A 17,105-nucleotide genomic window follows, 5' to 3' on the forward strand; every position below is an offset into this window, starting at 1 on the left:
CCTTGCTTATAAAGTTGTGGAGGCAATGTTACATCAGCAGCAACTATGAAACATGACATAAACATCAAGCATGAAATTATTGCTAGCTGTCTACGATGAAAGCTTTCTGGAACTGACTGAGGGATCCGCCCCAGAAACTGGGTGTCAACCTTGCCCCTGTGCTTTTCTGCTGCGGAGTATTCTTGTTCTGTGTGGAATATATCCCTGCAGGCTGAATATACATATAGAGCACTGAATAAAACGTGGACTTATTTCCCTAAATATTTCACAACATTTTCGATTTTACCTTCAAATACTATTTTCATTTTTCTTTTCTCCTCCTCTGAGTGACTTAACAATAAACATTCTGACTTTCCCCAATTTACTCTTAACTCTCAAATTCCTTCAAATGTAATTTAAGCCTTTCAATTGTTTCAACTGGATTTTTAACTATTAATAATGTATCATCAGCAAATACATTTATCTTACCATTTTCTTTGTTATCTATCCCTCTAATCTGTTTATTGTCTCTAATTATCTGTGCCAATAATTCAATTATCATTGTAAATAGTACTGGAGATAAGGGGCAACCTTGTCTTGTACTTCGGTCTAGGTGTATTGTCTCAGTTATATCATCATTAACTATTACTCTGGCTGTATTCTATGTGAATAAAGTTGGGGGATTATCTGCCTAAAATTAGGTCCAAACCCTAAATAATTAATATCTTTAACAAACCCCATTCCACTGAATCAAATGCTTTGAATATATCTAACAATATTACTCCAGCTTTAGAATTAATTTCTTTAGCTAAGTGCATTAAGTACCTTTCTCATTAAATCTGACATTTGCTTACTTAATATAAATCCATTTTGATCTTTTCCAATATATTTCCCCATAAAACTATTCAATCTCTTTGCCATTATTGCTGTAAATATCTTAGCATCTTGATTTATCAGTGATATGGGTCTATATGCTTCCATATTTGTAGGATTTTTATCTGGTTTTAATATTAAAACAATAAGTGATTGTCTTCATGAAAGTGGGATTTCTTCTCCCATTAACATCTTGTTAAATAACTCTTTTAACTTTGGTATAAGAATCTTTTTAAATACCTTATAATAATCTGGACCGAATCCGTCTGTTCCAGGGGTCTTTCCTGCCTTTAAATTATTTATATCCTCTATTTCTTTATCCGTAATCAGCTATTCCATTTTGTTTTTATCATCATCTGACACTTTCCTATTAATGTGAACTTATTTCCAAGCACCAGCTTCCAAGAAGATTGAAATCTAGGAGTTTCTTAAACATTACTGCAGCACTAACTTCACCCAGAGGAACCCAGACAGGGTCTGTGGAGAGGCAGCACAACCCATCTAGCAAACTGAATGGAACCAGCTTGAGCATCTAGTGATAAGTTATAATGTTAGATGGGATGCATGGAAGCCTCTGAATAGACTCTAAAGGTAATTCAGAGAAATGGGAATATTTACTTGCTGGACATGAATATGGGGAAAACCAAATCAAGTGACTTTTATATCCATGGTTCTTATGCCCTACAATGTGCACAGAGCTTGTCAGGGAGAAAGGATGCAATTATTGAACATATTTTTTGTTTAAAATTATTTAGTTCATTTCCTTTGAATCATATACAGTATTGCTGTCTTATATATGTAGTTCTTCTTTTAATATTAAAGGTTTTTAATGTAAGTGGACAGCAATCAAATCCTCTATATTGAAGTACTTTGACAAAAAACACAGTACAGTATTAAAAAAATCAGAAAGAGTTGTTAAAATGGTTAGTGTAGCAAGATTAATATTTGCAAAGAACTGGAAAAGCGACAAATTAACCTTGAAGACTGGTATAAAGAAAAGTAGAGCTTATGATAAGTTAACATGTGAAATGGAAATTAGAAGAGGAATGGTGGGGTATAAATACAATAAATAAATAAATAAATAAAATAAAGTCTAATGATTTCAAAGCTGTAGAAATTTATACTTGGAATATGTCCTTTTGAAGGTGAAAGGCTATGTAACAGAAGAATTAGTGTATTTTTGGAGAGAAATGGGTTGAAAAGTGGTACAAATTGATATTATTGGTTACCTAGCCCGAAGGTTGAAGATGACATGGATGGAAAAATTTTAATGTGTATTATGTGTAGTCACCACTGAGTTTGCATTTTAGTTTTATTTCTGTTATTCGAAACGTTCCCTTTTATTAATAATTTAAACACACAAACACAGTATAATAAATGGAAGCATCACCTTTTTGTGGCTGGACTGAATGGGACTTCAGAGAATTTGGGACATTTAGATCACACAAATATTATACTGTACAGAAAAGATTTTCCTTGATGGACTATTTGATTGTTGGGTTTTAGATTTTAAAGGATCCCAACCTCCCACATTTTTTGCAGGTACAGCTGCCCGACTGGTTCCCAGATCTATCAAAGCTGCCCACTTGTTTTAAGGGCCTCTGTACTGTGATAACTGTAGATGCAGTGGGCTGGAGAGATATGGTGGATTCACAACTAATCTCTATTGAGCAGCAATCTGAATCCTTTAAAAACAGTACTTTATTGATTACAAATTTTACTGCACAGATGGAAAACATCACAATTAGGAACAGAGAAGAAAGCCAGAAAAGAAAGTGCAAGATAGATTTGCCCACTGGGACAAGAATGAGTAGGGAGGAGAAAAGGGGACTGAGGGTCAGTGCAGAACATTTGATGTTAAGGATGGGATCCGATCCATGTAAGGGGGGAGAGGCCAGGAAACAACTGTGCCCTTTCAAATCATCAGGCTCTCATACTGTCTCCTGGTGCTTTATCCAAGAAACATTGGGCAGTTATAAGAACTGAAATGTAAGTAGGGTGGAAGGGAAGAAGCCTGCTGGAGCCCCTTCTGGAAGCCACATGTCTGGGGGCTCTTGAGCCTGGCCACTTGTGCCCTTACAGGGAAGAGACAACCGTCAGAGTTGCTTAGAGTGTCTCTTCATTGTCTCTTCAAAATAATAGCAGGGAGATTGGTGGCAAAAAAAAGAAAAAAGAAGTCTGTTGCTGCTTGGTGCCTTTCTTCCTGCAACTGCCTGGTGGGTGTCACAGGAAAATTCCTGGCGCTATCCTTTGCTCGCCCCAATACCTCTGGAAGCAACAGCGGCACCAGACAAGGGAATTTATGGCTGCTGCCAGACCCTCAGCCACCCTAATCCTAGAAAAAGCAGGCGGTGCCTGTGCCAGGGGTGTTGCTTCTATCAGGTTCCACCTAAAAGATGCACGTGTGTGTGTCTCTGCACCCTCTTGCTGGTTCTTTCTCTCTCTCTCTCTCTCTCTCTCTCTCTTTCTCTCTCTCCACACCACAAGCTGCCAGAGACCACTGCCATTCTCTCCAGGATCTCTGGTGCTGCTCCTCGACCTTCAGGCATCCGCTTCCTAAGCCGCTCAAGTCGTGTTCCCTTGGCCCCCAAAGGGCAATGGGCTAGGGGGTGTTAGGCCGCCACCTGTTGGAGCAGGAGGTTCCTCTTGTAGCAGGCCAGGCTGCAGAGGGGCACCCCAGTGTGGGAGCAGGAGTACCGCTTGAGGTTGGGGCACCCGCTGACCCCACATGGTGTGGGCAGAGGCACCACTGGTGGGGGGGAGGGCAGCAGAGGCACGCTGGCTCCTTGAGGAAAGGAGACGGTGATGCCATCAGCAGCATTGCGGTAGCAGATCACGGGCACCGCCGCCCCTTTGGCCTTGCGCTCCCGCAGCGTCTTGACTTTGGCCTTGCTGGTCTTGGTGAGGCGCTCAATGGTCTGGTTCTTGTTCTCCTCAGCCTTCTTGGCAGCCTGAAGGCGGCGCTTGCGGGCCCTCTCCTCTCGCTTCACCAGCATTTCTTCTGTCAGCTCCTTGGCCTTGTAGCCCATGGGCAGCTCCAGCAGGGGCTGACTCTGCTGCTTGTGCAACAGCGCTTTCTGGAGGCACAGAAAGGAGGAGAGGGAGAGAGAGAAGGGGACTGGGTTAAGATCCACACCAGCTCAGCAGGGAGGCAACAGCCCTTCTGATACAGCAGTACCAAAGCATTCTCAGGAGGAATCATGCAGCCACAATAAAGGGACTCTCACAGTCACTTAAACTGGTAACAATGGAAGGCAGCTTGAAAAAATGGGGAGGGACCCTCAAAGAGGAAGAGCAGCTCTCACCTGGTCTCTGTTTCCTCCACTTCATAGATCTAAATAATATGGTCACCTCTTAGGGTGGCAAACAGAGTCAGTGGTGGTGGTGGGGTGGAGGCTCCTTGGTCCAAGGGCAGAGAGATAGAAAAGACAAGGGTCCCCTCCAAACCGTGCATGGGGGTGAGCAGTGGTGATCCTCCCTCTCTTCTCCCCAAGGCCAGCTGTGGAGGAGGAGAACTGAGGGCCTCCTCCTCTTCCCGCCCTGCCCACGGCCTTGGGGAAGACTCCTCACCTGCCGGGCTGTGAGCAGGGACTCATCCACCTCCTTCTTGAGTTCTCCATTGTCATCCAGCTCCCCTCGCTCCAGCGCATCCAGCCAGCGCTGCTCCTCCTCCTCTTCTCGAGCTGGGAAACCCATTTCGGTGTCAAGCTCTGGCAGAGGCGACGGCTCCAGATTGCTGTCCTCATCTGGGGGCAAGACAAATTTGCCTTTGCCATTGTGGAGGAATTATAATCTTTTACGAAGCCTTACAGGCCAATTCAAAGCACAACAGGACTGCGGAACCCCAACGAGGATGGAAGAAAAGGCCACGCTCCATAGTTAGAGGGCTTTATAACCTGACACTGCTTTTGGGAGCCAAACTTTTCTCTCAAGCAAGCAGCTAAACCTCCTCTTCTGGGCCCCAACTGACACACTGCACCGTTTCTCTCCTTGCCAAACAAGCAGTCCCGCATGGAGAGAAGTTCTACACGCCAAAGGAGGAGGAAGAGGCCCATTGGCCTCACCTCCACAATTCCTCCTCTCAGATGGCCTTTGCAATACCAGCCGGATTTCACAGAAGCAGCAGCATCCACTCACCCAGCCACGCTCGATACTGTTCAATGGGAACCCCTTCCATGGGCTCTTCATCATCATCCACAACCATCAATGGGGATGGAGAGCGAGACCTCTCAGGGATCACAGTGAAGGTTGGTACACTGAGTAAACAAACAAACAAACAAACAAACACAAACAAGGTAAGCTGTTGGGTCAAAACTGGGATGGCAAATAGCAATAGGGAGCCTCGGAGGTTTGCCAAGCTCACGTGTGAGAGGTGGCTGGGGATGCCCACGCGAAGCAGTCAAGGAGCCGTAAGCCCTGGAGGGTGTTCCTGAGGTCTACAATTTTAGCTCTTGTGAGCCATCATAGGTTGAATATAAACAGAGAATATAAGCAATATAAATGAAATAAATACAATGCCCTTCTCCCAAAAATTCTGAAGGCCTGAACATTTTCTAGAAACAAGGCAAGAGGTTTGCACTGACTGAGGCCAAGCTGTCACCTTAGCTAAGTTCATTTACTTTACCTCAAGCACTTAGATTCAGCCCAAAGTAGAAGGAGAGATCTTAACACCCCCACCACCACCACCACCACCACCCCCGCTCCCTCCCCACATCCTGGGAGCTTCTCTTCCCACCAGCTATCCCTGCCCCGTGTCTTGTACCTCTTGGTCCCCAGGATTTGTCCCCCCAGCTTGATTTTGAGTTTCAGCTGAGGCTTGGGGAGCGCCGCGCTGGGCTCCACCGCCGCCGCCGCCGCCAGGCCGACATCCTCCCGGTGATGTCTCTTCTTGTGCTTTTTCTTATGCTTCTTGTGTTTCTTCTTGTGGGAACCATGGCCGCTCGATTCCTCTTCGTCGCCTGGCAGGGGCAGAGAAAGCAAAAAAGACCCTCACCCACAGAGCTCCGGAGGAAGCAACCACGGAGCGGGGCTGCCCCAGGAAAGCCCCTCCGAAGGACAAAGCCAGCCAGCCGTAGGCAAGCCAGCGGGATCGCCGCCACCACCACCACCCCCAGGACCGGGAAGGGAGCCGGAGCCGGGAGGCCTTCAGAGGCCGCCGCCCGGTTCCCTCGGCGATCCCCTTCGGTTCCAAGCGCCCCGGAGGCCCCGCGACAGGCCAGAGGCTCTCCGTGAGGGCGAGGCGGGGCCCGCGGCAGCCCCGAAACGGCGAATCGGCTCCCGGCCGGCCGGCCGACCACGGAGAGACCGGGCGCCCGGGGGTAAGAGGGGGGTGTCTTGTCTGCTCCCGGCTCCCTCGCTCAGGCAGGCGGGCGTGGGAAGGGGGCTCACCCCGGCCGCCGCCGCCGCCGCCCTCCATCCTGCCGCCGGTCTCCTCCCTCCGCCACGCTTTGCTCATGGAGGCGGCGAAGGGGGGGGAACGCCACTCCGCTGCAAGTGGTCGGAAGGGGCAGCAATTAGGAACGGACCCGGTGGCGCCGCCGGACGCACTTCCGCTTTGGAGCAGGAAGGGAGCTGTGTCTGGGGAGCGATCATGCCCTCCATAGACTTATGCCTCAGACGTACGTTGTAGATGGACACAGCCCGAGTAACTTCCGAGTCCATTTCAAGGCTGCGCTTTGCGGGTCTGGATACGCGTCGGAAACCGCGGCGGCCTTTGGACACGTGACAGCAAAAGTCGTGGCAGCTCTTTGGGCTCAAAGCAAACCCCAGGCTCCGTGCAGAGATGGAACCTAAGCAGAGCCCCCCCCCCAGGAGCCCTGTGTGTGTGTGTGTGTGTGTGTGTGTGTGAGACAAGGCGGTGACGGAGGAGGAGGAGGAGGCAGGTCTCACGCGGCGGGTGGGGAAGCCCACCGTCTCCCGGAGAGCGAGAACGTCGGGACCGTTCAGGCCCCGATTCTAGGCACCACCAAGTGAACTCAAAGCTGCCCCCACCCGGGCCAAATAGACATACTGTCAATTTCAAAAGAAGGCGCAATGGGGAAGTGAGCGGGAGGGGGGGCGGCGGGGGCGGCGGGGATCAGATTGCTTGGCTGCCCGTTGTTTAAAAAGTCGGGTGATGAATTCCAAAACTCTGGCTGGAGAAGGGGTTGAAACCGGTCCCCGCCCGCCCCCCGCCCCCCCCCCGGGCCTCTTGCAGACCCGCCGTGTCCGTCTAAGAAGGTTGACCTGGCCCCAGCGATGGCCACGAGACTCTGGGACTTTCCTAAAAGGATAGGAGTTCGCGGAACTACCCGCAAGAGCTGGGTGCAGAGCCTGAAGAAGATGAATCATCATCAAAAGCTCGCTGTTTTTTTGTTTGGTTTTTGTTGTATTTCTTTTGTGATCCAGTAAAGGTTATCACCTGTTCCTTAGTCACAAACTCCGAAGCACAGAGTCCCCACGTGAGTCACACTCCCCTTACGTTCCTATTTCTGCCGCATGTTTAGTTACATACACTCAGTCATGAGTTGGCTGCAACCACGGAGCGGCTGGTGGTGCAGGACTCCAAAGGGGGAGGGAAGGAAGAAGCGGGTGGAGCAGCTGCCCCGTTTCTTCTCGCACAGCTTGCGAATCTCTCTCTCTCTCTCTCTCTTGCCTCGTTAGGTCTTGAAAGCGCTGGCCGATGTGCCGTTGGTTAAAGCAAAGCGTGCTGCTTATAGACCGCCCCATAGCCCTTCAAGCACTCTCTGGGCGATTTACAAGTCAATCATGCAGACTGCACATTGCCCCCCCCCCCAGCGAGCTGGGTACTCATTTTACCGACCTCGGAAGGATAGAAGGCTGAGTCAACCTTGAGCCGGCTACCTGGGATTGAACCCCAGGTCGTGAGCACGGTTTTGGCTGCAGTACAGCGGTTTAACCACTGCGCCACGAGGCTAAATGCACAGAAGGGCCTCCCGAGCACAATGGAGCGCAGAAGCCGTGTTGGGCAGGACTCCTGAGTAAACAGGGTTGGATCAGCCCTTGTTGGAAGGAGAGCAGATGCTCAGCTGGGAATCCAAGACCGATCACCACCACCTTTTACCCTCCATAAAGGATAAAGGATGGCTTGCGTTGCTGGGCTGCCCCCCGCTCCCCCCCCCCCATGACTTCTTCCCAACCGATTCCCAACCTGCTTTCTGCCCCGGTGCTCGTGGGCAAAATTGTCCTTGGCAACAGTTTTTAAACTTTTAAAAGACTGCTGTTGAAACAAAAGCTTGGCCTCAATATTCATTTAAAATAAAATGGGGGTGGGGGTCACAGCGCGACCCAAGCACAGCAATGCCAACAAGGATCAACATTTGAGGCGCACAGATCTTTTCCTTTTTTTAACCTGGCTGTTCAGTAGAAAACATTAACTAGGAGGTGGTGGAAGAATACATTTTCCATGGGGCTGTAGCGCCCTTCATGTCCCATTTTCTCTTTAAGACCAAGGGCTGGGGGGGGGGGCTATCACCGTGACTCTGTACCATTCCAGCCCAGCTGCTGGAGGGCAGGGGTGAGAGGACGCTCTGCTGCCATGTCCCACTGCTGGGCATCACGTTGGAGTGACTGATGCACAGCTGGAGAAGGCCTTTCTGTCTGGATCCAGCTCCCAGTCGCTTCTAGTGGTCCTTGCTACCCTTACACACCTCCCATTTCACCAAAGTAATGGGCTGCAAAGAGGAGTCGGCTTCACCTTAATACTGCACATTTCCAAGGACGTAGCTGTGCTTGACTCTCACAATACGACAGCAAATTTAAAGGGCCTGGAGGGGGCAAACTATTCTAGCACTGTAAATATTAATATATCTATTTTGGTTTGAGCTTTTATGAATCAAAATCCAGATGCAAGGAGTGATGAGAAGATACAAATAACAAAGTGGCAATGCTTTCTTAACATAGGAATGGGACTATCAAGCAATATATTACTTCAAGACTCAGTCCCTTGCCAGGTTTCACTCCAGGTGGATTTGGCTTTCACTTAAATACTAAGAGTTGTTTCTGGGAAAGAGGTATGTCAAGGGAGCTAACCATTCCAGTGTTTGAATATGCTGTATAGTTTTAGCAATGAATTGCATTCATTCATTCATTCATTCATTCATTCATTCATTCATTCATTCATTCATTCATTCATTCATTCATTCATTCATTTTATATACTGCACATCTAGTAAATTGCTACTCTGGGCAGTGTATAATAAATGCAATGCACACTATAGAATAATATAAACAATAAGCAAAATGAACAGACTAGAAAAGGTCATCTCCAGTGTAAGGATGTATCATTGGAGATTAAGACCAAGATCATCCTCACCTTTCTCTTTCTGATCACCATGTATGGGTATGAAAGCTGGACAGTTAAGAAAGCCAACAAGAAAAAAAACTGACCCGTTTGAAATGTGGTGTTGGATGGGAGCATCGTTGGATACTCTGGACTTCCAGAAGGACAAAGAAGTGGACCCTGGATCGAATCAACCCTGGACTATTTCTGGAGGCAAAAATGTTGAAACTTAGCCTGTCCTACTTGGGGAACATCATGAGAAGACAGGATTCTCTGGGAAAGACAATAAGGTTGGGAAAAGTTGAAGGCAGCAAGAAACAAGGGAGACCAAATATGAGACGGATTGATGCCCTAAAGGAAACAACAGGCTGAAGTTTGCAACAACTGAGCAGAGTTATTGAGGGCAGGACATTTTGGAGTGTATTCGTTTATGGGGTCACCAGAAGTCAAGGATGACTTGACAACACATAACAACTAGTGAATCAAATATATGATTTGAGTATGACATTGTGGATTGGACTCAAGGAGATGCGGGTTCATATCCCCGCTTGGCCACAGAATCTCACTGGAGATACCTAAGACCAAGCCCCTTCTTACATACCTTGCGTACCTTGAAGCCCCTGCAAGGATAAGTCAGAAGCAACGGGATGGAGTCTAATGTCGCACTCTCATTCCTGTGTTCTTACAACCCAGTCAGTCTCCATAGCACTTGGTGCTGTTTGTGGTGAAACCAGCAGAAATGGGGTTACATGCCGTCCCTGTGTCTTTACATTTCTCTAAATTCTGTAAATTGGCTGAGCTGAGCTGAGTGAGAAAACATGTTTGGATAGCTTGCTGTCCTCTGAAGATGGCCATGGCCACAGAGACTGGCGAAATGTTAGGAAAAACCACTTTCAGAACACGGCCAAGAAGCCCGAAAAACCCACAACAACCATTAGATCCCGGCCGTGAAAGCCTTCGCGAATACATGTTTGGATCATTGGGCAGAGACTTCTCGGACTGCTGTGAAACAAAATGCTATCTTGACCTTGGCTCTTGGCTAGTTTCTCATGATGCCTGCATTCCTTACACCTGCAAGGATCCAGGGAGTGCAGTTACAACAGAAGGCAATTATGCAGTCCTATATGATCGGTGGGGCATCTGCAGTTAGTCAGCTCATGTGGAGATGATGGCTATAAGGTGGAACAGAACAAGGAGTTAGTGGAGCAGCTTCTATTTGTGCATCCCTCACCTCCATCAGAACCTACAATCTAAAAAGAGGCAGGAGGAGAATGGGAGTCAAACGTGGAGGGATCCCATTGCAAGGCCTCCTGCCTTGGGGGGGGGGGGAGGAATCTCTCTTGGGATCTGCACTGCAAAGCGGGGGGAGGGTGGTGATGGGGATCCAGCACTGCCTTGGGCTCCTGGAAAGCAAAGAAGCGCAGGTTTTGCCTCCTTGATCCCAGCAGCGAGGGACCAAAAGGCAAGGCAAGGCAAGGCGCTTCTGTCCCTTCAAAGTGCCAGCCTCAGATCCAGAAAAGGGCCCATTGGGAGCAGAAAGCCAGCTGTCAAGGGCAGCATCACAGTCGTACAAACCAGCCCCCCCCCGGGGGGAAGGCTTGCCAGCAGCCGAGGCAGGAGGGCTGCTGGATGCTTTCTGCCTAGCCTCCCCACAGCCGTTAATCTCTCGGCAGACAGAAAAGCCACACCGAAGGGCTCGTGGGCAGAAGGTCTGGTCGCCACTTCCCCCTCCTCTCCTCCGGGTGAATTTTGTCCAGTTTGCTCTGCCTCCTGCCTTAATCCTGATCCTGTGCAAGGTTTCTGCCAGCATCTTTGCCCACTCAGTCAGCTGGAAGGGGGGGGGGAGCGGCAGCAGGATGGATATGTGCCTGAAGAAGGGCACGAACGAATGCCGCTGGATCCTAAGAGAAACGACCGGGAAATATTTGATTCTAAAGGAATGTGCAAAAGCCCTTTCCATGGGAGACAGACGGAAGGGCAAGGGGGGGAAAAAGCAGAGCGAGGGAACGATGCGGCTGCGGCTGCTGCTGTCGTCGCTTGGGGTGTGCCTGGGAATCTGGAGAGACCGCATCATCTCTGCCAGCTCCTTAGCTGGAAGGAGACAATCTTTGGGGGGGGGGGGGCGAGCAAGGCAGGCAGGAGACACCAGCGGACTCTCGGCCACCAGCCCCACCCCCCTCTCAGCAGGGTGCAGAAGACGTTTGCCTCGGCACCCCGCCCCCCACCCACCCGCGCTGAGTTCTCGCTTGGTCCCCTGAGACTCCGGCTTAAACCAGGCACGTGTGAACCTAGGTTTTCTGCGGCACGAGGTGCCCAGCGAGCTGGAACTGAACTGCCTGTTAGAAGGAAGCATCCTTCGTGGAGGGGCGCGGGGGGGGGGGAACCGGTCCAGTCGCGGAAATGAGTGGTGCTTGGAGGGGCGACTCGGGGCGGACAATCTCCAGCTGCCTGCAAGTGGCCGAAGAGGGAAAGGGTTGGGTGGTCAGCCAATCTAGATGCACATTCCAGAGGGGGAAGGGCCTCCAGCACACAGACCAACTTGTTTACCTGGTTGTTTGCATGCCGGCTAATCAGCGGGGTTTGATGTTCCCGGGCTAGAGAAGCTCCGCCCGGGTTCACTCCCCTTCTCGCCGTGCGGTTGGAGAGACTCCATTGTTGTTAGCGCACACACACACACGCACGTGCTTTTTCACCTGGGAAGATGCTAGACCTCCAGGCTGCATCTCTGAACCGAAGGGATCCAGCCACTTGGGCCGAGAAAGAAAACTGCCTGTTTTAGAAATGGACATTTTATGTGAGTAAAATACAGAAACCTTTTTATACTTAAATTGCTTCCTGAGTATTATTTTCTAAAGCGCTAAGCCTTGGTGAGGGTGGATAGAAGGGGACTCCTTAGCTAATGCTGACCCTCAAGCAGCTGGCCTTCTGCGGTGCCTTTTACTGGAACTTAAACGAGTTCCCAAAGAACTCTCAACAGAGAGTAACTAAACACAGCCAGCTGGGGAAAAAAAGGAAAAGATTAGCTAAGAAGTATTTTTTCGGGCTTTGTTGTTTTCTGAGTGCATCTGCGTTTTTGTCTTCCCCTCCCCCTCAATATACCAAAGCTAGCTGAACAGATTTTGCTTTTGCTTGTTTGCTGCTTTTGCTCAGAAGGAGGCAGGATTCAGTATGGCAGAAAAGAAGGATTTTCTGGGTAAATTGCCAGTCCTAACCTCAGTTAATTTTGAAAGATGGAAACAAAGATTATTAATGGAGTTTTCAGCCATGGAGCTTAATGATTGCTTAAGCTCAGACAAACCTGAAGAAAGCAAAGCTAGAATAGAATGGGAAAAGAAAGATACAACTGCACAAACAATAATTTACCACAACTTAACTGACACACAACTGGCCTATGTTACAAATTGTGAAACAGCAAATCAAATGATTAAAAATCTGGAGGAATCTTTTGGAGTTGCATACCGCCAATCTAGAGCAGCATTGATCAAAGATCTAACAAGACTCAGATTAGACAGCAAGAAGGATTGCCATCAGCATATATCTGAATTTTTGAACATTACAGACAATCTGAGTACAGCTGGTTTCCGAATGTCTGATGAAATTAAAAGGGACTTTCTGTTAGCATCTCTGGGAGACCGTTTTGATGCTTTTTCCTCAGTTATTAATACTCAGAAACTAACCTTTGAGGAAAGCCTTAAAGCTTTGAGATATGAATGCATAAATCACAGGGGCAGTTTCAGCTCTCCAGAGGCTTCTGGATCAAATGACCTGTTTCAAAATAGGAGCCACAGAAAAGCTCCACCCCACGACCAATCACGTAACAGCTGCTGGTCTTGTGGGAGGGCAGGACATAAATCAAGGGACTGTGACGCCCACAGAGAGGCTCCAGCCAATAGGAGCTCTCACCAGGTTGAACAAAGAGCTAACAAAGGCAAGAATGCAGGCTCTGCTCACAAGAAAGACAGAGATAGAGTTGTAGAGAAACCAAGCAAACAAGTCAAACAAAGGGCATTTATTGCTTATCAGTCTACCCCAAACTACCAGAAAAACAAGGGCTCATGGATTATTGACAGCGGACGTTCACAGCATGCTACTCATGATAAAACATTTTTTAAAAACTTTTGATTCATGTACCAATGGGCAAATTAAAGTCGCTGATGGGAACTGCGTGGAGGTGCAAGGCAAGGGATCTGGGACTTTGATGTGTCCAGTACCAAATGCAATCTATGAAAATACTGTGAATGAAGTGGTCTATGTTCCCAGTTTTGACTGCAACATGTTAAGCGTATCAAGTCTTGCGAAAAAGGGTTTTCAAGTACATTTTGATGGTGAAAAAGTGCATAGTTGAAAAGGACAATGAAATATATTTGGAAGCTTATGAATCTAACGGCATATATAAAGTCAGTCTCTTAGATGACCAGGTGCAAATCAACACAGCGCAGATGGTGCAAGAAGAGGTGAACAGCCTGGAGCTGTGGCATCGCAGATTTGCGCATAGAGACACAAGTGCGATCCTGGAGCTACATAAAAGGAAACTGGCCAAAGGAATTGAGGTAAAGCCACGTGACACAAACAAGACATCCAGGTACTTAAGTTGACTTAAAGAAAAAGGGTCCAGACCCTCATTTCACTCAAGTACTGAACAAAGAAGCACAAAGGTGTTAGAATTAATTCACACTGACCTGCGTGGACCAATTAATGTGCCATCAATGGGAGGCAACAGATATATTCTAATTTTTGTGGATGATTTTTCAAGGTACTGTGTCACCTACCTACTGAAGGACAAGAGTGAGACCCACAACCTTCTGAGGAAATATGTGGCCATGGTGAGCAACAAATTTGAAAGAAAACCTAAGGTGTTTCAACCAGACAACGGTGGTGAGTACATTTCAAACCACACACAAACATTCTTTGAGGAACAAGGTATCCTACATAGACAGACTGTTCCATACACACCAGAACAAAATGGAGTAGCTGAGAGAAAACTGAGGTCTCTTCTAGAGATGACTAGATGCATGCTTGCAGATGCAGAACTACCCAACAAGATGTGGAATGACGCAGTGATTACAGCCACGTATCTCCAGAACAGGTTACCAACAAAAGGCACCACAAAAACACCCTTTGAATTTTGGCATGGTAGAGTCCCAAACATCTCACACATTAGAGTTTTTGGAAGCATTGCATACCCTTACATTCACAAGGAGAAAAGGCATACATTGGACTCTAGAACTGGACAAACAATTCTTATTGGGTATGCTTCAGGTGTCAAGGGTTACAGAGTCATGAATCTGAGAACTAATGAAGTCAGCGCAAGACATGTGGTTCACTTTGATGAACATAGGAAAACTGACAAGAGAGGAACTATGTTAGACAGCTCTGATGAGCAGGATCAACATAACCAACCTCTCCTAGATATACTTATCCTAGTGCCATCACAAACCATACCAGAGGAAGTGGAGGATGAGGATGAGGCAGAGGATGAGAGCAGTACACCAGAAGAAGGGGATACGGATGGAGCAGTCGACAACTCTGCAGAACCAGAGGATGGCACCACGCCGCCAGAGGTTCTAGAACCAGAGGTCAGACGCTCATCACGACCCAACAGAGGTGTGCCGCCACTTCGCCTGTCCTACCTTGCAAGGTCGTCGCAGACAGACGAGCCAGCAACCTGGGAAGAAGTTGAACAAATGCCAGCACAAGAGGGCGCCAAATGGAGACAAGCTGCAAAGGAGGAGATAGAAGCCTTACACAAGAATGAAACATGGACACTAACAAAACTACCACCAGGGAAGAAAGCAATTGGATGCAAATGGGTATTCAAAGAGAAAAAGGGAGCAGATGGAGAAGTGGAACGCTACAAAGCAAGATTAGTTGCCAAAGGATTTCTTCAGAAGTATGGAGAAGACTTTGATGAAACATTTGCTCCAGTTGTCAAACACAGCAACATAAGAATGCTCCTGAGTATTGCAGCCTCGAGACAGATGCTAGTCAGACATCTAGATCTCAAAACTGTGTTCTTACATGGAGAGATTGAAGAGGAACTCTACATGGAGCAACCACCAGGCTTCATTGACAAGAAACACCCTGACCTTGTCTGCAAATTGAGGAAGGGCCTGTATGGGCTGAAATAAGCAGCCAGAGCTTCGAATGAGAAACTGAAGAAGATGCTACTTCAACAAGGTTTCAAACAGGGAAGGACAGATCAATACCTGTATACTAGGAACAAGAATGGACATTACACATACTGTATATTCTAGCTTATGTTGATGACCTGATAGTAGCGACCAATGAAGAAAAAGAGTACAGGAGTATAGTACAGAATCTGAGCAAAGAGGTAGAAATAAAGGAATTGGGAGATGCAGCATATTATTTGGGCATTCAAATTGAGAGAGAGGCAGATGGTTCATATTTGCTGAGTCAGAAACAAAAGATACTTGAACTGTTACACTTGTTGAATATCCAAGATGCCCACAGTGCTGCTACACCCATGCATACAGATTTTCTTAAAAATAAAGAGAAAGGAGAATCTTTACCCAACAATAACCAGTATAGAGCAGCTATAGGGAAGCTTTTGTACTTGACAACTACTGCGAGACCTGACATTGCCACTGCAGTAGGAATACTGAGCAGAAAAGTCAGCTCTCCAACACGGAGTGACTGGACAGCTGTGAAAAGAGTAGCTAGATACTTGAAAGGGACCATGGACATTAAGCTAAGACTGCCAGCTAATGAGAACCCAAAACTCATAGGGTTAGTGGATGCAGACTGGGCTGAAGATAGCGAGGGTCGTAAGTCTACTAGTGGTTTCCTCTTTATGTATGGGGATGGTCCTATCTCATGGGGCAGTCATAAATAGGATGTTGTAGCTTTATCTTCCACAGAGGCTGAGTTCGTTGCAGCAGCAGAAGCATGCAGAGAACTGCTATGGCTGAAGAAACTGCTGATGGACTTTGAGATAGATGGAGGAACACCATTCCAGATGATGGAAGACAATCAAAGCTGCATCAAGCTATTGCTGGGAGAGAAGATGAACGTGCGCACCAAGCACATTGATGTGAGATATGAGTTCGTATGTGACCTGATCGAGAAGGGTACCATTCAGATGACCTACTGTCCATCCACGGAGATGACAGCAGACAATCTGACTAAACCTCTACCAAGAGATCGCTTCCAGAACCTGCGAAGCATGATGGAACTTGTTGAAATTTAGCATGCTAGTTTGAGAAGGGGTGTTGGGTGGTCAAACAATCTAGATGTAAATTTCAAAGGGGGAAGGGCCTGCAACACAAACTAACTTGTTTACTTGTTTGTTTGCATGCTAGCTAATCAGAGGGGTTTGATGTTCCCGGGCTAGAGAAACTCTGCCCCTGTTCACTCCCCTTCTCACCGTGCGGTTGGAGAGACACCATTGTTGTTAGCGCACACACACACATGCTTTTTCACCTGGGAAGATGCTAGACCTCCAGGCTGGATCTCTGAACCAAAGAGATCCAGCCACATGGGCTGAGAAAGAAAACTGCCTGTTTTAGAAATGGACATTTTATGTGAGTAAAATGCAGAAACCTTTTTATACTTAAATTGCTTCCTGAGTATTATTTTCTAAAGTGCTCATCCTTGGTGAGGGTGGATAGAAGGGGACTCCTTAGCTAATGCTGACCCTCAAGCAGCTGGCCTTCTGCGGTGCCTTTTACTGGCACTTAAACGAGTTCCCAAAGGACTCTCAACAGAAAGAGCGAGCTTGTCTGTGCTGGGAAGACACTGGACTGGCATGAAAACCCACAGAGAAGGTCTGCATCACGCCAGGGCGGAGGGAGACGTCCTTGACCACTTGGTGGTTTAGGAATCAAAGTCCCCCTGGCTAAGATTTTATCAGGCTCATGGGAAATACATTGAAATTCACAACACTACGTAGCGAAACATTGTGGCTAACCAGAGTGAGGCCCGAAATAGTCTCTCTCGTCAGGTTCAGCAGGTAC

General features: G+C 47.7%; 1 protein-coding gene and 1 long non-coding RNA gene across 2 annotated transcripts; one reads left to right on the top strand and one right to left on the bottom strand.

The window, feature by feature from the left end:
- Positions 1-2,535: 2,535 nt before the first annotated feature.
- Positions 2,536-6,425, bottom strand: INO80B (INO80 complex subunit B). Its single transcript, XM_073002240.2, has 5 exons — positions 6,241-6,425; positions 5,615-5,810; positions 4,990-5,108; positions 4,423-4,598; positions 2,536-3,929 (listed from the first exon to the last, which is right to left on the bottom strand). Exons 1-5 carry the CDS (start codon positions 6,305-6,307, stop codon positions 3,465-3,467), a joined length of 1,023 nt encoding a protein of 340 aa, XP_072858341.2. The 5' UTR covers positions 6,308-6,425; the 3' UTR covers positions 2,536-3,464.
- A 5,398-nt stretch (positions 6,426-11,823) lies between these two features.
- On the top strand, positions 11,824-16,707 carry LOC140707680 (uncharacterized). The gene is made up of 2 exons (XR_012087865.2): positions 11,824-11,926; positions 13,886-16,707. It is a non-coding gene; the product is annotated as an uncharacterized LOC140707680 (long non-coding RNA).
- Positions 16,708-17,105: the final 398 nt, after the last annotated feature.

This window comes from Pogona vitticeps, chromosome 5 (genome assembly GCF_051106095.1).
Source record: "Pogona vitticeps strain Pit_001003342236 chromosome 5, PviZW2.1, whole genome shotgun sequence".
Classification (NCBI taxonomy): Eukaryota; Metazoa; Chordata; class Lepidosauria; order Squamata; family Agamidae; genus Pogona; species Pogona vitticeps.

What these genes read in the sequence shown, in the direction of transcription:
- INO80B (XM_073002240.2), bottom strand. Translation starts at nt 6,307, where the DNA reads ATGAGCAAAGCGTGGCGGAGGGAGGAGACCGGCGGCAGGATGGAGGGC. An exon ending in CAAATCCTGGGGACCAAGAG is followed by an intron (nt 5,109 to 5,614) that starts GTACAAGACACG and finishes TTGTTTACTCAG; the next exon opens with TGTACCAACCTTCACTGTGA. An exon ending in CCCTGCTCACAGCCCGGCAG is followed by an intron (nt 3,930 to 4,422) that starts GTGAGGAGTCTT and finishes CTGTGCCTCCAG; the next exon opens with AAAGCGCTGTTGCACAAGCA.